Source organism: Salmo trutta, chromosome 37, assembly GCF_901001165.1.
Source record: "Salmo trutta chromosome 37, fSalTru1.1, whole genome shotgun sequence".
Taxonomy (NCBI): domain Eukaryota; kingdom Metazoa; phylum Chordata; class Actinopteri; order Salmoniformes; family Salmonidae; genus Salmo; species Salmo trutta.
This window is the reverse complement of record NC_042993.1, coordinates 32,728,345-32,755,924: the sequence shown is the minus strand read 5'-3', so window position 1 is coordinate 32,755,924 and position 27,580 is coordinate 32,728,345. Positions and strand designations below refer to the sequence as shown.

Here is a 27,580-nt window from a genome sequence, read left to right as displayed (position 1 = left end):
CTCTCTCTCTCTCTCTCTCTCTCTCTCTCTCTCTCTCTCTCTCTCTCTCTCTCTCTCTCTCTCTCTCTCTCTCTCTCTCTCTCTCTCTCTCTCTCTCTCTCTCTCTCTCTCTCTCTCTCTCTCTCTCTCTCGCTCTCGCTCTCGCTCTCGCTCTCGCTCTCGCTCTCGCTCTCGCTCTCTCTCGCTCTCAAATTCAGATTGCTTTATTGGCATGAAATACAATTTGTAGATATTGCCAAAGCAATATTGTAGTACAGTATTTCAGTAAATACAGTACAATGCAATGAGGATAATGAAATGCAGTTCATTTCAGTAGTGGGGCAGCAGTTAGCCTAGCAGTTAAGAGCGCTGGACCAGTAACCGAAAGGTCGTTGGTTCAAGTCCTCGAGATGACTCGGTGAAAAGTCTGTCGATGTGCCCTTCAGCAAGGCACTTAACCCTGATTGCTCCAGTAAGTCGCTCTGGACAAGAGCGTTTACTAAAATGTAATAACAATAGTTAATTTCAGTAGTAGTAGTAATAATACTACATACTGTATACAGGCACAACACTACTACTGTTGTATTATGTCATTTTTGGTTGATTCATTTAATTGAATAAGATTAACAATGGCTAATAAATGAATAACAAAATGTACATGGATGATGGTTACACTATGTATTGCTTGTAAGTTGTATACAATGTAAAAACTTCAGGGAATGAATGTTCATGGGATGTCCCTCAGGCTATGGCGATCATATACAGTTGAAGTTGGAAGTTTACCTAAAAACTCATTTTTCAACCACTCCACAAATTTCTTGTTAACAAACTGTAGCTTTGGCAAGTTGGTTAGGACATCTACTTTATGCAAGACACAAGTAATTTTTCTAACAATTGCTTACAGACAGATTATTTCACTTATAATTCACTGTATCACAATTCCAGTGGGTCAGAAGTTTACATACACTAAGTTGACTGTGCCTTTAAACAGCTTGGAAAATTCCAGAAAATTATGTCATGGCTTTAGAAGCTTCTGTTATGTTAATTGACATAATTTGAGTCAATTGGAGGTGTACCTTCATACTCAGCGCCTCTTTTTTTCATGGGAAAATCAAGAGAAATCAGCCAAAAATGAATTGTAGACCTCCACAAGTCTGGTTCATCCTTGGGAGCAATTTCCAAATGCCTAAAAGTACCACATTCATCTGTATAAACAATAGTACGCAAGTATAAACACCATGGATCCACACAGCCTTCATACCACTCAGGAAGGAGACGCGTTCTGTCTCCTAGAGATTAATGTACTTTGGTGCGAAAAGTGCAAATCAATCCCAGTACAACAGCAAAGGACCTTGTGAGATGCTGAAGGAAACAGGTACAAAAGTATCTATATCCACAGTAAAACGAGTCCTATATCAACATAACCTCAAAGACCGCTCAGCAAGGAAGATGCCACTGCCATAAAAAAGCCAGACTACGGTTTGCAACTGCACATGGGGACGAAGATCGTACTTTTTGGAGAAATGACCTCTGGTCTGATGAAACAAAAATAGAACTGTTTGGCCATAATGACCATCGTTATGTTTGGAGGAAAAAGGGGGAGGCTTGCAAGCCAAAGAACACCATCCCAACTGTAAAGCACAGGGGTGGCAGCATCATGTTGTGTGGGTGCTTTGCTGCAAGAGGGACTGGTGCACTTCACAAAATAGATAGAATCATGAGTGAGGACATTTATCAAATCAAATCAAATGTATTTATATAGCCCTTCTTACAACAGCTGATATCTCAAAGTGCTGTACAGAAACCCAGCCTAAAACCCCAAACAGCAAGCAGGAAAAACTGGCTAGGAAAAACTCCCTAGAAAGGCCAAAACCTAGGAAGAAACCTACAGAGGAACCAGGCTATGAGGGGTGGCCAGTCCTCTTCTGGCTGTGCCGGGTGGAGATTATAACAGAACATGGCCAAGATGTTCAAATGTTCATAAATGACCAGCATGGTCAAATAATAATAATCATAGTAGTTGTCGAGGGTGCAACAAGTCAGGACCTCAAGAGTAAATGTCAGTTGGCTTTTCATAGCCAATCATTGAGAGTATCTCTACCGCTCCTGCTGTCTCTAGAGAGTTGAAAACAGCAGGTCTGGGACAGGTAGCACGTCCGGTGAACAGGTCAGGGTTCCATAGCCGCAGGCAGAACAGTTGAAACTGGAGCAGCAGCACGGCCAGGTGGACTGGGGACAGCAAGGAGTCATCATGCCACGTAGTCCTGAGGCATGGTCCTAGGGCTCAGGTCCTCCGAGAGAGAGAAAGAAAGAGAGAATTAGAGAGAGCATACTTAAATTCACACAGGACACCGGATAAGACAGGAGAAATACTCCAGATATAACAGACTGACCCTAGCCCCCCAACACATAAACTACTGCAGCATAAAAACTGGAGGCTGAGACAGGATGGGTCAGAAGACACTGTGGATATATATGTGGATATATTGAAGCAACATATCAAGACATCAGTCAGGAAGTTAAAGCTTGGTTGCAAATGGGTCTTCCAAATGGACAATGACCCCAAGCATACTTCCAAAGTTGTGGCAAAATGGCTTAAGGACAACAAAGTCAAGGTATTGGAGTGGCCATGACAAAGCCCTGACCTCAGTCCTATAGAACATTTGTGGGCAGAACTGAAAAAGCGTGTGTGAGCAAGGAGGCCTTACAAACCTGATTCAGTTACACCAGCTCTGTCAAGAGGAATGGGCCAAAATTCACCCAACTTATTGTGGGAAGCTTGTGGAAGGCTACCTGAAATGTTTGACCCAAGTTAATCAATTTAAAGGCAATGCTACCAAATACTAATTGAGTGTATGTAAACTTCTGACCCACTGGGAATGTGATGAAACAAATAAAATATTTAAAAAATCATTCTCTCTACTATTATTCTGACGTTTCACATTCTTAAAATAAAGTGGTGATCCTAACTGACCTAAGACAGGGAATTTTTACTAGGATTAAATGTCAGGAATTGTGAAAAAAAGAGTTTAAATGTATTTGGCTAAGGTGTATGTAAACTTCCGACTTCAACTGTACATATCTGGCAGTACTATTTGCAATTTCTCCCTCACCCAGAATAACAGCTGACATAGGGGACTCTTTTCAGGATTCAGCTCTTGGGTTTCCAGCGCTTTGAATTGTATGGATGTTTTGGGGCTTAATTTCAAATGGCGCTAAATTGTTTGTGTACTTTCCTTTATATTTACAATTCAAGGGAATCTTCCAAGTTCTGCTCTGCGTGCATTATTTGGTACTTTCTTTTGGATATTTAGGATAATTCTGCAGAAATCTGTATGTAGATATTCTATTGGGTTTTTCTCCCAATGCTTATAATCAGGTTGGACCCCAAATCTCACTTCCACATATAGTGCATGTCACGTCCTGGCCAGTATAAGGGTTAATTGTCATTGTAGTTTGGTCAGGACGTGGCCGAGGGTATTTGTTTTATGTGGTTCGGGGTGGTGTTTTGGTAAAAGGGCGTTTGATTTAGTATTTCCGGGTTTTTGGTTTATGGTCTATGTTTATGTAGTTTATGTTTATGTGTAGTCTAATGAGTGTGTTTCTATGGTTGGTTAATTGGGGTTGGGACTCTCAATTGACGGCAGGTGTTTTCCCTTTGCCTTTAATTGAGAGTCCCATGTATTAGGGTGTGTTTGTGATTTGTGGGAGATTGTTTCTTGTCTAGCGTATGTGAGCCTGAGAAGACTGTCTATATCGTGAGTTCGTTTTGTTATTTTGTATGTTCATTTTGAGTTTAATAAATGTTCAAGATGAGCCAACACAATCCTGCTGCATATTGGTCCTCCTTTTCCGACGATGATTTCGCCATATCGTCTGACGGCGACGAAATCCCTGACAGTGCAATTGGTAAAATTACACTACTGAATACTTTGCTCCAGATCTGGATAAGAATATTTATTTTGGAGAATTTTCTTTTTCGGGAATAAATGCTTTGCAGGCATTTTATTTTAGTGCATTCACTCCTCAAGATAAAATCCACCAAGAGGCACAGATGTTTTTTGTCTCAGGTAGTTGTATCGTTGAGCTTGTTCAACCATGGTACACTACATGACCAAAATTAAGTGGACACCTGCACGTCAAATATCTCATTCCAAAATCATGGGCAATAATATGGAGTTGGTCCCCCCTTTGCTGTTATAACAGCCTCCATTCTTCTGCAAAGGCTTTCCACTAAATGTTGGAACATTGCTGCAGGGACTTGCTTCCATTCATCCACAAGAGCATTAGTGAGGTCGAGCAACGATGTTGGGCAATTAGGTCTGGCTCGCAGTCGGCATTCCAATTCATCCCAAAGGTGTTTGATGGGGTTGAGGTCAGGGCTCTGGGCAGGCCAGTCAAGTTCTTCCACACCATTTCTGTATGGACCTCGCTTTGTGCACCGGGGCATTGTCATACTGAAACAGGAAAGGGCCTTCCCCAAAATATTTCCACAAAGTTGGAAGCACAGAATCGTCTAGAATGTTATTGTAGGCTGTAGTGTTAAGATTTCCCTTCACTGGCACTAAGAGGGCTAGCACGAACCATGAAAAACAGCCCCAGACCATTATTCCTCCTCCACCAAACTTTACAGTTAGCACTATGCATTCGGGCAGGTAGCGTTCTCCTGGCATCCGCCAAACCCAGATTTTTCCGTTGGACTGCTAGGTTGTGAAGCTTGATTCATCACATGCACATGGTGATCTTAGGCTTAGGATGATTGGCCATGGAAACCCATTTCATGAAGCTCCTGACAAACAGTTATTGTGCTGACGTTGCTTCCAGAGGCAGTTTGGAACTCGGTATTGAGTGTTGCAACAGCGGACAGACGGTTTTTCGCTCTAGGCGCTTCAGCACTCAGCAGTCCAATTCTGTGAGCTTGTACGGCCTACCACTTCGCGGCTGAGCCGTTGTTGCTCCTAGATGTTTCCACTTCACAATAACATCACTTACAGTTGACCGGGGCAGCTCTAGCAAAGCAGAAATTTGATGAACTGACTTGTTGGAAAGGTGGCATCCTATGATGGTGCCACGTTGAAAGTCACTGAACTCTTCAGTAAGGCCATTCTACTGTCAATGTTTGTCTATGGAGATTACATGGCTGTGTGCTTGATTTTATACACTTGTCAGCAACGGGTGTGACTGAAATAGCTGAATCCATCGATTTGAAGGGGTGTCCATATACTTTTGTATATGTAGTGTATTTCCTAATTTCCTAATCTCCTTTTTTCTTTCTTTCTTTCTTTCTTTCTTTCTTTCTTTCTTTCTTTCTTTCTTTCTTTCACTGCGTTGGTATGTGGACTTGGGCCCTAGTCGTGATTGTAACTCTGTAGCTGTCCGTGGCGTCTGCCTGCTGCCGTTCCTCAGTGTTATTGATGAGCCCGGGGAAGGGCTTTACCGCTCCACCTGTCACGCCACGCCGGCCCAGTCTCGCCCGCTTGGCTGTAAAATGGTCCGGAGGTCCCCTGGGCGAGTTGCGCTCCCAGGACATTACTGGTTAAGGGCTTGTATGACCTGCACCACACAGCCTATCCTATATATCACATCCCAGGGCTGATATTCCCCTCACGTCTTAATGGAGCTGAGCAGAGCACATGCACTCACAAACACACACACAGACACACACACACACATACATTAGTACTGTCATAACACCCACAACTTCAGCAGCGGAGTACAAAAAAACACACACTGTGCAATTAAAATAATTATCTCTGTCTAACTCTTTCCTCCTGGTTCAATGTGTTGACTCCAAATCTCTTTTCCAGTTTTACTCTATTTAAATATCACATATTTCATTCCATCGTTTCATCAGTTTTACAGCTTTTTAATATTCTGTACGTCTATTTCAATCTTTTACAATATTCTCAACACCATTTTTGGCTACTTCGCCTCTTCACTAATTCTCTCAACCTCTGTTCATTCCCTCCATCTTCAGTCCACCTTTAATCCTCCCTCTCTTTTACCTACTCCCGACACTCGTTTGTCTGTACCACTCTAGTCTCCCATCACCAATGACAACCCCACGCTCTACCCTAACATTTACTGTATTATATTACAACTGTATTTAACCAGACAAGTCAGCTGAGAACCAGTTCCTATGCACAGTGATGGCCTGGCCAGTGGCGAGACTAAAGCATGTCCTGTCACTCTGTTTGTGTGTGAGTATGTGGTGTGACTCTGTGGTCAGGTTATTAATGGAGGATGTGTGTGAGAGATGATTCCTCATTAACCCCGGTGGCCAGTGCTCAGCTAGGGGTCAGCCAGCCCCGCTCTGGGAAAGGCCCCGTATTCAAACACATGAGCGCAAACAAATGATCTTTTAATTTGCTCCAATCGCAGTGAACTGACAGTTCTCTCTCTCTCTCTCTCTACCTCCACCCCACTTTTCACCCTCTCTTTCTTTCTCTCCCTTCCTCTGTCTGTTCCAACCCTGTTTCTTTTTTTTCTCTCCCTCTATTCCCACCTTCTGTCGCCTCTCTTCCGCTCTGCGTTGTCCATCTTCATCTATCTGTCTGAGCCACAGAGAGCAGGATAGCAGGGTGCTCTATAGCGGTTGGTGTAATGTGTAATCAGCTAGGGTTCTCAGTGGGACAGCACATGTGAAACAGGATCCACCCCTCTAATTGGTCTCAACTCAAACACTCCCGAGACACAAACTGATGATTGGGGTATTATGTGTGGTTTGCGTATTATCAGGGCCTTAAATGCAACGGTCCCTGGACCTCACCCACAACCTCAGAAACACACTAAAAGACAGGATCTTCAGAATCTCTGCTCTGCTCTCCCTGCTCTGTCTTCATTTTGTCCCTATTAATCCTCCCAGAAATGGAGCCAGAGTCATAGGAACTTTCCACATTTGGACATAATCTTTTAATGTGGTGCACTTTAAGCCTAAGTGAGCCCATTTGGAGTGACTGTGCGCAGACTAGGATTCTCCCTATCTGCTATCTGCACAAGTGTTACTAATGGTTTTATCAATTAGGCCTCGTCCAATAACTACATGCCTGTGATCTACTTTAAAAACAACCAGCGCAGTGCTGATTTGTGTAGTTAATGAGTGTGTGGGTGTGTGTCAGACTGTGTGTTGGTGTGTGTAAGTGACTCTGTATGTAGTCTTTCTTTCTTTCTAATAAGGTCTGATATGCTTCTTCAGAAGATCCTAATGCGATATGTACCCTAGCTGAAGATATGTTTGCTTCCTAAGATGAGATAGTCAAGCCCAGGCTAGAGTGCCATGTTCTAACAGATCATATCCTCCTGAATAACAAGCATCACACTTATCACACAGATATACCCCTCAGTCATTGCTCCAAATATGAAAAACTGGACATGTAGATCACTGTACTGTATGCATGCTTTGCAAATATATATGTGTATATATATATATATATATTTACTGCTCAAAAAAATAAAGGGAACACTAAAATAACACATCCTAGATCTGAATGAATGAAATCATCTTATTAAATACTTTTTTCTTTACATAGTTGAATGTGCTGACAACAAAATCACACAAAAATAATCAATGGAAATCCAATTTATCAACCCATGGAGGTCTGGATTTGGAGTCACACTCAAAATTAAAGTGGAAAACCACACTACAGGCTGATCCAACTTTGACGTAATGTCCTTAAAACAAGTCAAAATGAGGCTCAGTAGTGTGTGTGGCCTCCACGTGCCTGTATGACCTCCCTACAACGCCTGGGCATGCTCCTGATGAGGTGGCGGATGGTCTCCTGAGGGATCTCCTCCCAGACCTGGACTAAAGCATCCGCCAACTCCTGGACAGTCTGTGGTGCAATGTGGCGTTGGTGGATGGAGCGAGACATGATGTCCCAGATGTGCTCAATTGGATTCAGGTCTGGGGAACGGGCGGGCCAGTCCATAGCATCAATGCCTTCCTCTTGCAAGAACTGCTGACACACTCCAGCCACATGAGGTCTAGCATTGTCTTGCATTAGGAGGAACCCAGGGCCAACCGCACCAGCATATGGTCTCACAAGGGGTCTGAGGATCTCATCTCGGTACCTAATGGCAGTCAGGCTACCTCTGGCGAGCACATGGAGGGCTGTGCGGCCCCCCAAAGAAATGCCACCCCACACCATGACTGACCCACCGCCAAACCGGTCATGCTGGAGGATGTTGCAGGCAGCAGAACGTTCTCCACGCCAGCATTCAAAAGTGACCAAAACATCAGCCAGGAAGCATAGGAACTGAGAAGTGGTCTGTGGTCACCACCTGCAGAACCACTCCTTTATTGGGGGTGTCTTGCTAATTGCCTATAATTTCCACCTGTTGTCTATTCCATTTGCACAACAGCATGTGAAATGTATTGTCAATCAGTGTTGCTTCCTAAGTGGACAGTTTGATTTCACAGAAGTGTGATTGACTTGGAGTTACATTGTGTTGTTTAAGTGTTCCCTTTATTTTTTTGAGCAGTATATATATACATACAGTTGAAGTCGGAAGTTTACATACACGTTAGCCAAATACATTTACACTCAGTATTTCACCATTCCTGACATTTAATCCTAGGGGCCACTCCAATACCTTGACTTTGTTGTCCTTAAGCCATTTTTACAAAACTTTGGAAGTATGCTTGGGGTCATTGTCCATTTGGAAGACCTATTTGAGACCAAGCTTTAACTTCCTGACTGATGTCTTGAGATGTTGCTTCAATATATCCACCTAATTTTCCTCCCTCATGATGCCATCTATTTTGTGAAGTGCACCAGTCCCTCCTGCAGCAAAGCACCCCCACAACATGATGCTACCACCCCCTTGCTTCATGGTTGGGATGGTGTTCTTCGGCTTGCAAGCCTCCCCCTTTTTCCTCCAAACATAACGATGGTCATTATGACCAAACAGTTCTATTTTTGTTTCATCAGACCAGAGGACATTTCTCCAAAAAGTACGAGTCCCCATGTGCAGTTGCAAACCGTAGTCTGGCTTTTTATTGGCGGTTTTGGAGCAGTGGTTTCTTCTTTGTTGAGTGGCCTTTCAGGTTATGTCAATGTAGGACTTGTTTTACTGTGGATATAGATACTTTTGTACCTGTTTCCTCCAGCATCTTCACAAGGTCCTTTGCTGTTGTTCTGGGATTGATTTGCACTTTCGCACCAAAGTACTTTCATCTCTAGGAGACAGAACGCATCTCCTTCCTGAGCGGTATGACGGCTGCGTGGTCCCATGGTGTTTATACTGGGGTACTATTGTTTGTACAGATGAATGTGGTACCTTCAGGCATTTGGAAATTGCTCCCAATTTGCTCTACAATTTGTTTCTGAGGTCTTGGCTGATTTTTTTTTTTTTTCCCATGATGTCAAACAAAGAAGCACTGAGTTTGAAGGTAGGCCTTGAAATACATCCACAGGCACACCTCCAATTGACTCAAATTATGTCAATTAGCCTATCAGAATCTTCTAAAGCCATGACATAATTTTCTGGAATTTTCCAAGCTGTTTAAAGTTACAGTCAACTTAGTGTATGTAAACTTCTGACCCACTGGAATTGTGATACAGTGAGTTATAAGTGAAATAATCGTTCTGTTAACAATTGTTGGAAAAATTACTTGTGTCATACACAAAGTAGATGTCCTAACCAACTTGCCAAACTATAGTTTGTGGAGTGGTTGAAAAACAAGTTTTAATTACTCCAACCTTAGTGTATGTAAACTTCCGACTTCAACTGTATATATATATAAAAAAATATATATATATATATATCAGCACTTTTATCACTTTTTTTCCTTTAACCTCTGTACTTACCCTAGTTTTTGTTTTTTCCCTTCCCCTCTTTTCCTCCCTGTAGACTCCCCAGTGCTGAAATAAATTGTTTATTGTTGATTTGCTCTGTCTTCATGTAAATGATTAAACAGGGACAGTGTTATTCCTGTAGGTCCTGACCTTGTCTCTCTCTCTCTCTCTCTCTCTCTCTCTCTCTCTCTCGTCCTCCCTGCTCCATAGCTTCCTCCTGTGGGCTGGACACTGTCCTTGTGGCTGGCTCTCCCCCTTCTCCCCCCCTCACCCCATCATCCCTCCTCTCCCCCCTGCCCAGACCCTGTGTGTGTGATAAATTATTTGTGGGCATGCTCCGAGGGCCCAGGGCTGCTCATTCCTACACACAGAGGGGCCGCATTGATCCAGCCTGTGGTTCAACTTAATTGGAAACACAATTATACCAGCAAGCTAGAGACACACTCGAAAACATATACACACACACTCACAAACACACACACATATGCACACGCACCACTATACACAGCACCAGCAATATACTCCAGCATGCACACACAGATTCACACGAAACATCTTCCCTTTTTAGGGGGCAAAAAATAAACACAGAGCATTCACTTGGAAATAACTCTTACAGATATCAGACACTCACAGCTCCTATACTCGCCAGCATGCACACATGCACACACAGACACACATAAAACACACACACGCATCCGCGCGCATACACACACACACACACAGAGACACACATGCATGCACACGCACACACACACACTGACACACACCCTACACCGTTAAACATGCATGCTATTCCTAACCAGCAGCAGTAAAAAGGAGTAACAGTACACAGTGGAGTTGTAAGAAAGCCAGGGTTATTGATCTGCCCGGCACACTGACTATCATACAGCTAATAGATTACATCAAACGCATCAGAGCAGTCAATGAGGAGTGATCCTATTAACTGGAGATTTGTAAACAGTTGTGTGTTCACTCACTCAGACGTCTGCCCAGGGTTTGTGGGGCTTGGCAAGTGGACAGAGGGTGGGAGCTATGGGAGGTATTCTGAGCTTTCTGAGGCTGTTTCTGCTGTGGCCCGAACCCTACTCATGCCTGTAGGGGGAAAACAGATGTGGTGCCAAAACAGAGAGAAAGAGAGAACGAGAGAGAGAGAGGGAGAGAGAGAGAGAAGGAGAAAGAAAGAGGGGGAGAAAGAAAGAGGGAGCAAGAGGAAGAACACACACCCACAAATATACAGAGAAATGAAATCAGGTTTCCAGCCAATAGTGTGTTTTTAAGAGCAAAATGCCCTTTTCCAAATAAATAGATCTGTGTCACTGTGTGCTAAGAGACAGAGAATTCCGCGCCAGGGTTCAATAATTAATTCCTGAGTCGAGGGTTTTGGAGAGGCGCTGATTGGGCTGATTTTTTTTATTCTGTTATGATACAAAGGAGGCCGTTTGAAGTAATTTGTCCCAGAGAGAGCAGCTTGGAATACCATACAAGCTTTGATTTAGCAAAGCAAATGTAATTTCGTTTGCTTTATGCAAACCAGCCGGGGCCGTGGGGGGGGGGGGCGCTTCTCTGATTTCACCGGAGGGGTGGTGGATGGAGGTGGGGAGGTGGTGGGGGCGTGGAGGGGGGGGGGGGAGTACACGCTAACCGAATCACGCCACAGCACTGCCTATATTTAATACGGCACCTACGCACACATACACACACTGTGAGCAACAGTTCAAAAGTACAAAGCCCAGCTCCCCACTCTGGAGCCCTTTGAAATCAAAGCTTCAAATAATTGAGTGTGCTGTGCTCTCCTTTTGTTTTATCTCTGATCTTTTGTATTATTAGTGGTATTACTCCTATGATGTACTGTAACACTCGCCGGTTGCCAGTTTTTGGTTTGTTTTGTTTTCTATTGTAATGGAAAGCTTTTTGAAAGCATTTCCCCCCTATATGTGATTGGAATGGTTTGGTTGGACTGTGTCTGATATTTCCTACCCATAGATTACGTCTTCCAGCGAAACAAATTGGTGTTGCATTACGGATGTTCTTGCGTTAACCATGGCCTTGGGATTGTCATGTGACTGTGTGTATGTTGCTCTGGATAAGAGTGTTTGCTAAATGACATAAACGTAAATGTAAAATGACAGTTGTACTGAGCAGGTAGAACCTCATTCCACAATTTAAACAGATTCTTATTGTCTAAATGGGATTTGTTTAAAAGCCACTATTGTGAAACCGAAACACTGGGACGTTGTAGTTGGATATAGCACAGTTTAGCTACAAGCAGATCGTGTTATGTAAAGGACACCAACGTGTACAGTATGTGAGCTTGACATGGCGTCGCCACAACCGTATTAACCACCTTTAATCAACTTTGTTGTGGCTTTGCGAAGCAGACATGACAACTTCTCTTTGGCTGTCGAAGCCGACACCGGTGCTACTTAGTCCGAAAACTTAATGTTAGAAATGGGTGGTCAACGCAGTTTTTAAGTTCCATTCAAGCCTATTTTCTTAGCCAGCAATAATGAGTGGATAAAGGGAGAAAACCCAATTTCCTTTATGCCTTTTTATATCCTGAAAAGGCTCTCCTTGACGACCCTTTGGTCTTTTGTTAGAGAAAACGGAGCTAATATCCTCTAGCTCTCTGTGCAGTTTAAAGGTCTTAATTGGATTCCATTAGTATATTGCTTGACATGACACTTGAGTCTGCTGTATTAGAATACCCTGCTCGAGATTAAAAGTCTCCTCCATTCATTCTTTCCGCCAGGCCCTTTGTTACGTCTCCAATATACTTTGTTGAATTCATAGTTTTCGCCAATGTTATTAAGCTCGAAATGACTTAAACAGATGATTTCACTTGTAGAAGATGTGCAATAATGGGCACAATGGCAGGCCCAAATCATGTGCACATCTTCATGTGTGTGTCCACTTTCTCTGCTAAGCAAAATATACATGTGTTTCATACCAAATCGTGTGTAGCCCACATGTGTTTCTGTGTATGTCTACATGTTCAACTCCTTGTAGATTTCATCATAAGGGAATATGAGGAATATCATAAAGGAATGAATGCTTCTTGCTGTGGTTTGATGGAGTGTACAATACACATATTGTACACTCATGTATTTGATGATATTCGTCTTCGCAGTCCTGACTTGACATGGAGGGATGTGCAGCATCTGATCGCCATGACGGCCAAGGTCCCCGACCCCAAAGAGCCAGGATGGAGTGTCAACGGAGCAGGGTACCACATCCATGACAGGTACTAGTTACACACACAGTGTAAACACACCACACACATCATGTATGCCAGTGGTTCCCAAACTTTTTATAGTCCCGTACCACTTCAAACATTCAACATCCAGCTGCGTACCCCCTCTAGCACCAGGGTCAGCGCACTCTCAAATGTTGTTTTCTGCCATCATTGTAAGCCTGCCACACACAGACTACACGATACATTTATTAAACATAAGAACGAGTGTGAGTTTTTGTCACAACCCGGCTCGTGGGAAGTGACAAAGAGCTCTTATTGGACCAGGGGACAAATAATATTATAATAATAATCAATCATTTTCTTTAACCATCTTACACATGAAACCTTATTTGTTCATTGAAAATGGTGAATAACTCAGCACAGGTTAATGAGAAGGGTGTGCCCGAAACTCTGAGCACATAACTCTGCAATGTTGGGTTGTATTGGAGAGAGTCTCAGTCTTAAATCATTTCCCACACATAGTCTGTGCCTGTATTTAGTTTTCATGCTAGTGAGGGCCGAGAATATTTTTTAAATTGTGAATCCCATTTTTATTTGGCGGACCCCCGGCCGCATTGCGCGTACCCCTGGGGTTTGTTTGACTATCGAGGGGAGAAGGCGAGCTACTTACTAACTCAGGTTTGATCACTAGGTTCTCCTTTTATTTGTGGCGCTGCTTTCCTGTGCTACTCAAGTGCTGCTTAATTAGCCATATATACTGTAAGCCAAAGATCTGTACACATTTATTATCTTTTCATTCAAAATCTTTCTCTCGAGCCGCCAGTTCTGGTTATAGACCACACGTACACGGACGCATAGAGACGTATAGATGACACACTTGACACTACCACAGAAGCAATTAATGGCAAAGATCAGAGGTTTACCCTCTATACATTTTTTATGGAGGTAGCTGTCATGACATTTCTTCCGCTCGCTCGAGATCTAAATTAAGTTGAGATCAGATCATGGAAACGCGCCCGGTAGAGATATGATTCTGAAAGTAAAGTTAGCATTAGTAGACACAATAACTGTAATAATATTACCCATTTTGAAAAAAATAACACTACTTTACTTGGTTTCTAGTAAAAGTAATCTGATTAGGTAACATGTTACTTTTGTAACACGTAGCCTACAAACATCGCACATACTACAGCCATTGACATATCATGAACAGGACACATAGACGCATGCACTCACATACAGAAACACACACACATACAAACTAGGGACATGATACGGACACCACACACCAATGAAAAACACACATGCTACAGCCAAACAGTCCCACAGACAACACGTGTATCCTCCACAACACACCAGCTGTTCTGGAAAACTATGTGATCACGCTCTCCACAGCCGATATCGGTAAGACCTTTAAACAGGTCAATATTCACAAGGCCGCGGGGCCAGACGGTTTATACCAGGACGTGTAGCGCGAGCATGCGCTGACCAACTGGCAAGTGTCTTCACTGACATTTTCCACCTCTCCCTGTCTGAGTCTGTAATACCAACATGTTTTAAGCAGACCACCATTGTTCCTGTGCCCAAGAACACTAAGGTAACCTACCTAAATGACTACTGACCCGTAGCACTTATGTCTGTAGCCATGAAGTGCTTCGAAAGGCTGGTCATGTCTCACATCAACACCATTATCCCAGAAACCCTAGACCCACTCCAATTTGCATACCGCCCCAACAGATCCACAGATGATGCAATCTCTATTGCACTCCACACTGCCCTTTCCCTCCTGGACAAAAGGAACACCTATGTGAGAATTATATTCATTGACTACAGCTTATCGTTCAACACCATAGCGCCCTCAAAGCTCATCAATAAGCTAAGGATCCTGGGACTAAACACCTCCATCTGCAACTGGATCCTGGACTTCTTGATGGGCCGCCCCCAGGTGGTAAGGGTAGGTAACAACACATCTGCCACGCTGATCCTCAACACTGGAGCTCCTCAGGGGTGCTTGCTCAGTCTCCTCCTGTACTCCCTGTTCACTCATGACTGTGTGGCCAGGCACAACTCCAACACCATCATTAAGTTTGTCGATGACATAACACTGGTAGGCCTGATCATCGACAACGATGAGACAGCCTATAGGGAGGAGGTCAGAGAACTGGCAGTGGGGTGCCAGGACAACAACCTCTCCCTCAACGTGATCAAGACAAAGGAGATGATTGTGGACTACAGGAAAAAGAGGACCGAGCACGCACCCATTCTCATCAACGAGGCTGCAGTGGAGCAGGTTGAGAGCTTCAAGTTCCTTGGTGTCCACATCACCAACAAACTAGAATGGTCCAAGCACACCAAGACAGTCGTGAAGAGGGCACGAAAAAACCTATTCCCCACAGGAGACTGAAAAGATTTGACATGGGTCCTCAGATCCCTAAAAGGTTCTACAGTCACCATTGAGAGCATCCTGACTGGTTGCATCACTGCCTGGTATGGCAACTGCTCGGCCTCCGACCGCAAGGCACTACAGAGGGTAGTGCGAACGACCCAGTACATCACTGGGGCCCAGCTTCCTGCCATCCAGGACCTCTATACCAGGTGGTGTCAGAGGAAGGCCCTAAAAATTGTGAAAGACTCCAGCCACTCCAGCCAAGTCATAGACAGTTCTCTCTGCTACCGCACGGCAAGCGGTAGCGGGAGTGCCAAGTCTAGGTCCAAGAGGCTTCTAATCAGCTTCTACCCCCGAGCCATAAGACTCCTGAACAGCTAATCAAATGGCCACCCAGACTATTTTCATTGCCCCCCCCCCCCTTTTTAAACCGCTGCTACTCTCTGTTGATATCATCTATGAATAGTCACTTTAATAACTCTACCTACATGTACATATTACCTCAACTAACCGGTGCCCCCGCACATTGACTCTGGACCGGTACCCCCTGTATATAGTCTCGCTATTGTTATTTTACTTCTGCTCTTTAATTACTTATTACTTTTATTTCTTATTCTTACCCGTACTTCTTTTTTTAAATGCATCGTGAGTTAGGGGCTCGTAAGTAAGCATTTCACTGTGAGGTCTACACCTGTTGTATTCGGCGTATGTGACTAATAACATTTGATTTGATTTGATTTACACTTCAGACAGCATATATACACCTCAGATACTACACCATACTACTGATATTACACCCACATTGTAAAACAGACACTCTTTTATGACTTGGGAATAAATGATTTTGGCAGGGGAGAAGTAGCGTTGTTAGTGTCACCATGCGTGTGTCTGACGAGTGTGTCTGAGCGTGTATCGATGCTCTGATTTACTGCACCAAGCAGGGCTCAGGAAAATGAAAGCACTCTCTCCTAATGTACGAGGCGAGAATCAGAGTGAGAGATGCTTTAAGCGCCGGGCTCCTCCACACGTCGTATAAATGCTTTTACATCGCGTTTACAGCGCCTTTACAATGTCAGCCGAGCAATGGCATCGCAGTAATCAGTCTCAGAGTTGTAATGCATTTTCTCTCTCTCCCTCTTCTCCCCCGTCTTCTTATCTCTCTCCCTCTCTCGCTGCATCTTTATCAGTCACTTTCTCCCCTTCTTTTTTTATCTGTCTTTTTGTCTCCATCTGTATACCGTATTTCTTTCTCTCTCTCCTTCCGTCTCTCTCTTTCTTTTGGTTTAATCCTTCGCTCTCTCTCGGCGATATGTAATAAAACAGATTATACCCAGTCTGTTTCTCTGAGAAGAACAGATGAATTAGATTAGAATGATTCATCACAATGCAGTTGTTGTTGAATTACATCAATTTAGGTGATGTGGCTGAGGACTGGTAATGCCCTGATCATAATGTTGCACTGTTCTCAGTAATTACAACTAATGGTTCATTGTGTGGCTAAAGACCGTCAGAGCAGTACATGGGTTTAGGGTCACTTAAAATGGGCACAGTTGTTAGGAGATGGTGATAAAATGTAACATATCTTAGGTTAAGATTAGGCTAAGAGGATATATTGTGTCGCAGTAGAAATTAGGGGACAGTGTGATGATGCTGGCTATTCTTCAGGTCAAGAGCAGTTTTGTTCTACGGTGGTAAAGTATATGAAAGATGATTGAAAAAACACGGTTAACAAAACAGAAACGACACATTAAAGAGGGGAAATGTAGGAGTCTTCAGAAAGAGTTTAAAGGTGTGAAGAAGTCTGTGGGGTAGGGAGTAGGATCTGGGATGGGTTCTCTGGGGATCCGCTCACTTTTCAGGAACGATTGTCTTTGGGCCTGGACAGGGTTATAGTGGGGTTATAGCTGCGTTATAGCTGTGTTGGGAGAAGTATTTCTGTGCATGAATGATGTGTTGTGTGTTGTGTACGTGTGGTGTTTGTGGTTTCGTTTAACATGGTAGGCTAAAGGTTTCATTGGGGACATGTGTGTACTGTATTGAGGACAGATGGCTGTTGTTATAGGAGCAACTGCATGGCTTCTAGGGGTGCGATAGAATAGTTGTTTCACAGGAGGTTGATGTAGAGGAGAAAGGGGGGCGAGTGCATACCCAGAAATCGATCTGTGTGACCTCCATATAGACTATGGAGCTTTAGAAACACTGATGTCGTAGACCGACCCCCAGCTCCCATCGCCATGGCGACAATAAACATGTCAGCCGCCACACGCCAGCGCAATCTGCAATCAGATTTACTGTGCATGAAATATGGCAGCGCTTTTATTGGTCTAAAGGCTTGTCACTCATAATTTATTGGCTGTTGCTAGGCCTGCTGAGATTTCAGTGAGTTGCCTGCCCCCTCTGGAGCAAGAGAGAGAAAGAGAGAGAGAGAGGGAGCGGAAGTGGAAAAGGAGGCGCAGAGAGAGAAGGGGGCCGAGATTGAAAGAAGGGAGGGGGAAGAAATAGAGAGAGTGATGGAGCTGGAGAAAAAGAGCAAAAAATAACATGCATCCATCCTACTTCATTGTGAAATGTGTTTATCAGGTTGACAGAAGAACAGTGCCAGTGCAATCCCAGGTCCACACAAATGAAGCTGCTCTGGCACCACCTCATACAGCTTTGTATTCCTTCGAACACTGACACCTATTGATCATGCGGTTGACAGTGGAAAAATGTATCTCTGGTTAGTATCTTCACTTGAAGTGTCTGACCCAGAAATAGCAAGTGGGGTGTGTCAGCACTGGGGGAGGATACAGTCCAGAGCACAGCACGTCCAAACAGGCTTCATTTCCTTTCATCTCTTTGGATAGAATAGGTGAAACTATTGTAATTATACCGTGGAAGATTGGATGGAAAACAATTGAGAGAAAATATCAAAGAAATGGTGCCGTCCCTAAAAAGACAAAGTGAATATCAAGGAGAATGAGCAGCGAAATGGTATAAAAATGAGATAAGATTCCAATCCCCGTTTTTGACAAATGGAGAACTATTAGAATGTTTACATTTGCGGCATTTTGTTCCATATCAAAATAATTAATTGCCTCCGTTTTCAAATTAAAAGTACATTACAATGCAATTAAGGATGCAAATGAGTCTAGGCCTGTCGCATACAGCCAGAAAAAGTGAGAGACAGAAATAGAGAGAGAACGTGGTGATGCATGAGAGTTGGTGTGCATTTTTGTGTATTAGTGGTAATGTTCCTTTGCGTGTCTATGTGTTTGTGCATTTGTTTGTTTGTGCATTTTTATGTGTGCGTTTACGTGTGTGCGTGCATTTGTGTGTGTATGTGTGCATTTGTCTTTGTATGCTAATGCATGCATGTGTGTGCGTGTGCGTCTTTGAATGAAGAGGAGCACGTTTGAATTGTGTCCTCTTAAACAACAACAAGGTAATCAGGTCACTCTTACCATAGTAGCTAATGGACCATAGGATGGTACATATCTCTTACACACACACTAAGAGCCTCCTTGTTTTGTATCTTATAACTAAACATACACATCAATACAAAACACACACAACACAACACACCGCGCACACTCCTCTCTGTCTTTCCTCCCTCGGGCTGTGACCTCCAAGCCAGCGTTTCATGAAAGATGTCTACATCCCTGCCGAACTGTGAACCGTAAAACATAATTTTGCCATAACCTTCCCTCTTTGGAGAGAAAACAGATATAAAAGTATATAGCGTGTGGTTTACTGCGGCCCCTTCACCCATCCTGGCAGCAGCACCGGCTGATGGATGCTCCACATCGCCCGTCTTTTAATTGCTCGTAAATTTTTGATCCAGGGAAACGCCACATTCTCCTTGTCCCCTTGGCGACATGGGTGACAGAGCAGCTGGAGGGGGACAGGGGAGGGAAAGGGAGGTGTGTGTGGGGGGTGGGGGCTATAAAAGACCCTCACACAGACAGAAGAACCATGGAGACACCAGACCAGGAATATCTAGGATAGAGGACAGGATGCAGACCATAGAACACTGTTAGGGATCTCACAGAGTAGAACACACGATGTTAAGACGATGTTGCAGACAAACTATGTGAATAATAAGTAGAGTATATGGCATCCAATACTTTTCTCCCATTAACAGTTTGAACATGAGAATAAAAAGTTCAAGCTGTGCGTCACGGCTGTTATAAGGATTGGACCAAAATGCAGAGTCGTCATTGTTCCACATATTTATTTAAACGTGAAACTGAAATGCACTAACAAAACACTGAAGGGAAAAACGACAAACCGTGACGCAGGAGGAACATACACACTCACAAAAGATAATCACCCACAAACAACATGCAGAAACACCCCTACTAAATATGTCCTCCAATTAGAGGCAACGAGGACCAGCTGCCTCCAATTGAAGGTCAACTCAATAAACCCCAACCTAGAAATAGACAAACCAGAACTACAACATATAAATAGAAAACATAGAACAAACACAAAAACACCCCCTGTCACGCCCTGACCACTCTACCATAGAAAATAACAACTTAAATTGGTCAGGATGTGACATTGTGTCTTATACTGTATGTTGATTTATTGACAGGTACTTTGAGCATCAAGTGTCTTTAAATTAAATCTGAGAATAATGTTAAATTGTGTGTGAGGGTTGGTTTGGGCCTGTATTGCAAGGGGCTTGTGTACAACTGATACTCATGTCATTTAGACACACTTTTAGGGGGGTTATGAGCTGGGAGGTTGCCTTACTACAAAATATAACAGATTTTCTTGCTAGCTTGGTTATTTTAAAATGAAACTCCTGATGTTTGCGCAAATTGCCTGCCTCAGAAACCTGAGAGAATTATACGAGAAGCTTGGCTGAAAACTAAACACGGAGAGGTCTTTAAGTACTGAAATATAGTCTGCTAAATTTGCATACTCACAGGCTTTGTAGTAAAGTAGTCCTTTAAGTGCCTTCACAGTGTTGACAGTAATGGATGAAAGTGAGCAGTTTGATAAATGACTCATCAGAATTCACATCTCTGTGACTGGTGGGTCCCCAAGTGGAATGGATGTGCATATGGTCTTGTTTTGTTGTGAATTATGTTGAGGTGATTATACAGATACAGTACATCCTGAAATACTTAGGTTTGCTTGACCATTTCCTGTAGTGTAAAGAAAAACATGCGGTATTGATATAATTGTGAGTGGGAGGTAATCAGAGAAAGAAGTGATTCTGAAAACATTCTATAGAAGGGGAGTGTCTAAAATAATGACAATTAGGAAATGTGAAGCTTTAACGTGAAATCATGCAAACATTTATACAATTACATCACAATTTGAGATGGTCAGCTTTGATGGTATTTGATATGCCTTGTGTGTATTTGGCTCAATATAAATGTGTGCCGCTGCATCACTGTGCTAGTACAGTTTACTATGGATGCAGACTGCATGTGAGATTTTCGGGGACTCCTCTGTACCAGACTAGCTTATTCTTTGAAGGAAACAATTAAATTCCCTCTCACCTCCCTTCCTTTTCTCCCTCCCTCCCTCCCTCCCTCCCTCCCTCCCCGCTCTCTGTTCTCTGTTCTGCTCTCTGTCCTCCCTGCTGTCCGGGCCTGCTGTGTGAGTGTTCTTGGCCAGTCTCATTAGTTAGTGGTCCACTAGGTGGGTCTGTCTGTAGCGATCTCTCCTCACATTGATCCTGATCCCTCTACACCCAGCAGCAGCCCTGCATGGCCAACACACACATTGAAATTCCACAGGTCACTGTTTAGGGATAGGGGTTATAGGTCAGAGGCCACTGTGTAGGCTCACGCTCAGCTTTCCAGGCTCATCAATATTTTGGAGCACGACAGGGGAGGGGGACGATTGAATCACACACACATTCTAACAAAAACACACATACTGCACATACCAGGGGATGGAAACCGATTTAGGGAATAGAACTGAACTGGTGTTCCGGAACCGTATTTGTATATATTCCTAATATCTAGTATATAATTATGTAATTCAGTGAAGTTCTGACGCTAGTAAAAGCCTAAACACATTCCAATTCAGGTTATGTCATGATGTTCAACGCTTCAGGCCAATCCCCCTACATGTCCACCCCTCTCTCTCTCGCTCTCTCCCTACTTGTGAAATTTCAGTTGTATCTCGCTCCAGCACCTATTTGACCAATCAAGCATATAAACAACTAGCTTACCCGTTCCGTATCAAGCTGCTCTATCCATGCTAATTGGTGGAGTAAATGAATGAGCTAAATGTAAAAACGATGTTGATTTCACTTGTTAAAAAAAAAACATTCATTTTTTTTATGGTTCAAACTGGTTCAGAACTTTATAATGCTGGTGGGAACACTGTAACGGAACGAGAAAAAAAAATAAGGGTTCTATTCAGAACTTGAACTATTGGAAAATAATTTTGGTTCCGACCCCATATACATACACACCTACATGGATGCACACACATACACACACTTCCACTCGACCGATACACAATGCCCAGGGCCTGTTCTGCTGGGCACAGAGGGAGAGAGATGGGTAACCACGATCAACCTCACCAGCGTCACCCCCAATTACTCATTCTCTTAAAGGCCTATTAAAACATAATTGCCCAGCGATTTACATCGAAGTTAATGTGGCCCCGGATAATGTATTATTTTCCATAAGCCTTTTTCTTTTGTGTTGGCCAGAAAAGGAGAGAGAGACTGTAATTTCCTGAGTCATGAGGAAAAGGCATGTTGGCAGCCAAGTGTAATTGTTTAAACCCCCTCGCAGACACCTTCCAGTCGCCCCCTTTTAATCCTCGTTATCGCTCTCATTAGCCCGAGGTCAAAGGTCACCCAGCTCCCCAGAAACACAAACACAGGCACCGTGGAGGGACGGGAGAGGGGGGTCCTTCTCCTATCCCTACTCCCTACAGCAGCCTATCTTCCACCCTTGCTTAGGGCTTAGGGTGTGTGTGTTGGAGGCTAGTTGAGCCACCTCTGCCTTCACCTCTGCTTGTGATCTGTCTGCAGGAATTAGGACCTTGTTCCCCCCCCCCCCCCCCCCCCCCCCAGGGTCCCTCTCTAATTGAAGCTAATAATGATCAATTTAAGTAATTAAGTGCTTTGCCTGCTCGGATGAGGGCTGGCTGGTGAATGCATTAGCAGAGCAGGGCTGCACTTGTCTGCTTTCCCTGCTGCTACCGGTGGGGCTGGGGATGGAGGATGGAGCTGAGGGTAGGGTCAGAGGTTCCAGGGTCACGTCAATAAGCAGGCTCCCTGCAGCTCCTCTGGCTTACCTGCAAATATACACACATATAGCTATCCATCTTGTGGTGTGTGCAGTCGGCTGGGGTGTTGGTGTTTCATCACCCTGACTGGATCTAGGGATGAGCTGGGGATATCCCATTTATTCACTGGGCCCCGCGTCCCTCTCCATATGGCCCCGGAACCTGCCTCTCCCTCCCTGGTCCCGTGTTAGTGGAACGCGATTGTGTGGAATGTGTAAGAATGAAGTGTGCCATCATTCAGAGTAGACATGCAATTAGAAGAGCTGAACCAGTTTCCAGCAGACAAGCTCCGAATCCTGTCACTATAACTCACACCAGCTCTTTCCTCCCTGGTTCTCAGCGAGTGGCACACACACACACACACACACACACACACACACACACACACACACACACACGTGTACGTGGGTACACAAACAAACACGCACATATGCACAAAACACACACACACACACAGAGGACGTAAACGGAAACTTATCACCCATATTCACATGCTAAAAACACAAATACAAAGACATGCAGATGCATCCCTTACTGCGCTATTACATTCGAGCATAATGCAGTTCTAGCTGTGTGACGAGATTATACATACCTACTGCTGTGGGTGCACACCATTTCTGTTTGCTCACGTGTGTATGGTGCACCCTCTGCCATTCTAGTCTAATACCTCTAATCTATTGCGCTAACCAGGAATGGCCTCTGCTGTATGCCGATCCATCCTAGACACATTTTTGCTTCAAATTTCATCGCTGTCGTCAAGCAACCAAGTACAAAATAGTGAATTGCAGACATAGAGAGATAATTGCCGTTCACGCACAAAATTTGGCAAGCGTCTTTCCCACGAGACCCCGATGAAATGGTGCTTCAACCCCCGAAACTGCCATTCTTAATGAAATGGTAATTACTAACACAGCCGAACAGCTGAGGGGCCCGCCAAGCTCAACTAGCAGGACAAACCTGCAACACAAACCAGGAGAGACTACAGACAGAGGGAGAGAAAGATCAGGGAGAGAGAACAGAGAGGAAAAGAGAAAGATATGAGAGACATGGAGAGAGAGCCCATGATGAAAACAGAGGGAGAGAAAAAAGTACAGACACAGACAGAAATACGGAGGAGAGAGAGAAACAGAGAAAGAGAAAGATACCGATGGAGAGAGAGAGAGCCCAGGGAGTAAAACAAAGAGTGTAGAACGAGGAAAGGCAGATACAGATACACAGGAGAGGGATGGCAAAAAATTGCTTGTTTAAGAGTTGTGTTGTAATTGTGAAACTGTAACACACACTGTACTGTAGATTGGAGGGGTGTCTCCACAGTAGTGTTAGTCATTAATAAGCCTTGCTGTTTTAAAAGTGTGGCTGTCGTTGCGAGGGAGGGGACCATTTGTTAAAAGGGACCACGCAGCCCCGAAAATGGATTGCTTTGTAAGTGAACGTGTCTTTAACCTTTGGGAGGTCAGGCCCGGTCAGATGCCATCAGTCCCGGAGGTTTGAACCGCCTCCAGCCATTTGTCTTGTGCCGCTCCATCGTCTGTTGGGCCGATTTGTTGAGCGTGAGATGCTTTAGGTGTTTAGATTACAGGCGGAGTGGGAAAAAAAGGCGAAATGCCACCCCAAACAAAGGGCTCTGCTGAGATCTCCCACTGATATGTACGGGCAGGAGGCCAGCAACCCAGGGTGCTGAAACTGAAGGGGCCCTGCCTGAAACAGAGCCACATAGAACCACAATGGAGGCTGAAGCACAGCCCAGTGTGGGCCTTGAATCCCAGCCAGCACGAAGCCTGAATGGGAGCCAATGTGAGGTTTGAACCACTGCCAGAACGGTGATATGAGATCGAGCCAGAATGGTGCCTTGAGACTGAGCTAGAATGACAATTTGAGACTGCGGGCTTTGGATGTTGCTGCTCTTTTACACAGGGAAACTGGGGTCCCGAGCCGAAGCCGCGAATGCTGGAGGCCTTTAAACCACCCTGCTACCCTCCCAGGTATTTAGAGCTGTCAGTCATCATGGCTGTAGAGGCAGGCTGCACTGGGATGATTTATCATAAAGATTATCAGGGCCACTGGTCACCGCGTCACTCACGCACACACACACACACACACACACATACACACACACAGGCAAGCAGCCCACCTATAGGACACCACACAGACAAGGTCACACACACTGCTACACTCTCTACAGTCTCTACGATTTATAGATACCGCCACAACTCAGCGTGGTCTATAAAACCCAGATGAATAAGGAGAATCCATGGTCTCAGGGCAGAGGCGGCTCTGCCCTGCTAACTCTCACGGCCAGCCTGATAGATGGATTAATTATGGAGACCTTTTCCTTCTTTCTTTTTGTACATCTTCTCTAAGCCAATTACTCTGAGCCTCTGAACTGTATGTGTTTTACTACAGAGAGGCAAGGTAATTAAAGAGATGGTTCATTCACAGAGCAACAATCCCACTTTTAATAGAACGATTGTTTCATGTAATAATATATGAGTGAATCCAAAATAGTAGAATTTCCTATGAATGAAAAAATCTATTTGTGTAATTGTTACATACTTAGTGAGGGAGACAGGAAGGAGAAGTCCTGTGTGTGTGTGTGTGTGTGTGTGTGTGTGTGTGTGTGTGTGTGTGTGTGTGTGTGATATACTGGCTTTCCTGTTGATTAGGAGGCTTAATGAGCAGCAGGAGGATGAGAATGGGGGCCAGTGTGGTGATGTGACGTTGACCTCTGACCCTGATTCCTGATTGGGTGTTTATATTGAATTAGACGGTGTTGGATAAACACAGAGACGATCCAATTTCTATCCTTAATACAGTCAACTTCATCAGCTAGTCGTCTTTTTTCGCATTGGCTGTGGCTAAATGTAGCTTCTGACCTGAGAAAATCTATGTTCTTGCTTGTGTACGCAAAGTGTATGTCGTTGGATATAGAGAGAAAAGAATATGTCTGTTTTGTGTCGGTGTGTAGCAGTAGCTGTGTAGATATGATGGATTGTGTGAGTGTGTGAGATAAAACTTCAGGGTATATGTGTGTAAATATGTGTTTGATCATATTCAATATGCATGGTGTGTGTGTGTGAGAGAATGTGTGTTTGATTGATGTGGGCTGAGTAGGGAAAGGGAGAAGGAAAGGGGATACCTAGTCAGTTGCACAACTGAATGCATTAAACCGAAATGTGTCTTCAGCATTTAGCTGAATGCATTCAACCTCAGGAGCCTGAAGAAATTTTGCTTGGCCAATCACATCTTCAGATGCAGCATCGAAAGCATTCTGCCGGGCTGTATCACCGCCTGGTACGGCAACTGCACCGACCGCAACCGCAGAGCTCTCCAGAGAGGGGTTGCGGTCAGCCCAACGCATCATCGGGGGCACACTGCCTGCCCTCCAGGACATCTACAGCACCCGGTGTCACAGGAAGGCCAAGAAGATAATCAAGGATCTCAGCCACCCGATCCACGGCCTGCTCACCTTACTACCATCTAGCAGGTGGAGACAGTACAGGTGCATCAAAGCTGGGACCAAAATGAGTTAACAGCCATCACTAGCCGGCCCCACCTAGTACCCTACCCTGCACCTTAGACACTGTCACTAGCCGGCTACCACCCAGTACCCTACCCTGCACCTTAGACACTGTCACTAGCCGGCCCCACCCATTACCCTACCCTGCGCCTTAGACACTGTCACTAGCCGGCTACCACCCAGAACCCTACCCTGCACCTTAGACACTGTCACTAGCCGGCCCCACCCAGTACCCTGCCCTGCACCTTAGACACTGTCACTAGCCGGCCCCACCAAGTACCCTACCCTGCACCTTAGACACTGTCACTAGCCGGCCCCACCCAGTACACAACCCTGCACCTTAGACACTGTCACTAGCCGGCCCCACCCAGTGCCCTACCCTGCACCTTAGACACTGTCACTAGCCGGCTACCACCCAGTACCCTACCCTGCACCTTAGACACTGTCACTAGCCGGCCCCACCTAGTACCCTACCCTGCACCTTAGACAGTGTCACTAGCCGGCTACCACCCAGTGCCCTACCCTGCACCTTAGACACTGTCACTAGCCGGCTACCACCCAGTACCCTGCCCTGCACCTTAGACACTGTCACTAGCCGGCTACCACCCAGTACCCTGCCCTGCACCTTAGACACTGTCACTAGCCAGCTACCACCCAGTAACCTGCCCTGCACCTTAGACACTGTCACTAGCCGGCTACCACCCAGTACCCTGCCCTGCACCTTAGACACTGTCACTAGCCGGCTACCACCCAGTACCCTGCCCTGCACCTTAGACACTGTCACTAGCCTGCCCCACCCAGCACTCTACCCTGCACCTTAGACACTGTCACTAGCCGGCCCCACCCAGTACCCTACCCTGCACCTTAGACACTGTCACTAGCCGGCTACCACCCAGTACCCTGCCCTGCACCTTAGACACTGTCACTAGCCGGCCCCACCCAGTACCCTACCCTGCACCTTAGACACTGTCACTAGCCGGCTACCACCCAGCACCCTACCCTGCACCTTAGACACTGTCACTAGCCGGCTACCACCCATTACCCTACCCTGCACCTTAGACACTGTCACTAGCCGGCTACCACCCAGTAACCTACCCTGCACCTTAGACACTGTCACTAGCCGGCTACCACCCAGTACCCTACCCTGCACCTTAGACACTGTCACTAGCCGGCCCCACCTAGTACCCTACCCTGCACCTTAGACAGTGTCACTAGCCGGCTACCACCCAGTCCCCTACCCTGCACCTTAGACACTGTCACAAGCCGGCTACCACCCAGTACCCTGTCCTGCACCTTAGACACTGTCACTAGCCGGCTACCACCCAGTACCCTGCCCTGCACCTTAGACACTGTCACTAGCCGGCTACCACCCAGTAACCTGCCCTGCACCTTAGACACTGTCACTAGCCGGCTACCACCCAGTACCCTGCCCTGCACCTTAGACACTGTCACTAGCTGGC

General features: G+C 45.0%; 1 protein-coding gene across 1 annotated transcript in view; it reads left to right on the top strand.

Annotated features, from left to right (window-relative positions):
- LOC115177405 (neuroendocrine convertase 1) overlaps positions 1-27,580 on the top strand; it is a 60,957-nt gene that overhangs the window by 3,170 nt on the left and 30,207 nt on the right. The window contains exon 3 of the mRNA XM_029738148.1: positions 12,904-13,017. Within this exon, the coding sequence (XP_029594008.1) occupies positions 12,904-13,017 (114 nt within the window). The remainder of the gene's footprint in view (positions 1-12,903; positions 13,018-27,580) is intronic.